Consider the following 701-nt stretch of genomic DNA (forward strand, 5'->3'; position numbering starts at 1 on the left):
ACAGCAGCAGCAGCAGCAGCAGCAGCAGCAACAGGGGACCCTCTACGGTGTACGCCACAGCAACAGCTTCTGCACGCTCTGCCCATCCGTCCCTGTGGAGCTGCCGCAGCAGCAGCAGCAGCAACAGCAGCAGCAGCAGCAGCAACTTCCATTGCGCAACAACAGTTTCTTTGATGAGGGGAAGAAGGCATCTGAATGGGATGTAGATATATCAGGAGACGCAGCAGCAGCAGCAGCAGCAGCAGCAGCAGCAGCTGCAGCAGCTAGCGGGGCGCAGCAGCACTCTGCTGCATCTTCTCCTACAGCTGCAGGTATTTCTGCTGCAGCAGCAGCAGCAGCAGTAGCAGCAGCAGCATCAGCTGCTGCTGCCCCATGTCATACAGCCAACAACGACTTCAGGTTTTTTGTGCAACAGCAGCAGCAGCAACAGCAGCAGCAGCAGCAGCAGCAGCAGCAGCAGCAGCAGCAGCAGGCGCATTCGATTGATCTACCAGCTGTGTTGATGCAGCAGCGGCTGCAGCGCGCGACGCAGCAGCATCATCATTCACAGCAGCAAGTACAGCAGCAGCTGCAGCAGCAGCTGCAGCAGCAGCTGCAGCAGCAGCACGAGCTGCTGCAAGGGAGATTCGTTCCCCAGGAGCAGCAAACCACAACAGCGTTGCTGCTGCTAGCAGCAGGAAGCCAGCAGCAGCAAGAAGAGA

General features: G+C 58.6%; 1 protein-coding gene across 1 annotated transcript in view; it reads left to right on the top strand.

The window, feature by feature from the left end:
* Positions 1–701, top strand: part of EMH_0049960 (uncharacterized protein) — a gene marked incomplete at both ends in the record, with an annotated part of 2,106 nt that overhangs the window by 1,193 nt on the left and 212 nt on the right. Inside the window, one exon of the mRNA XM_013496588.1 lies at positions 1–699. Coding sequence (XP_013352042.1) covers positions 1–699 — 699 coding nt within the window. The remainder of the gene's footprint in view (positions 700–701) is intronic.

The sequence above is a fragment of the Eimeria mitis genome, genomic scaffold, assembly GCF_000499745.2.
Source record: "Eimeria mitis Houghton genomic scaffold, Emh_scaff2184, whole genome shotgun sequence".
Classification (NCBI taxonomy): domain Eukaryota; phylum Apicomplexa; class Conoidasida; order Eucoccidiorida; family Eimeriidae; genus Eimeria; species Eimeria mitis.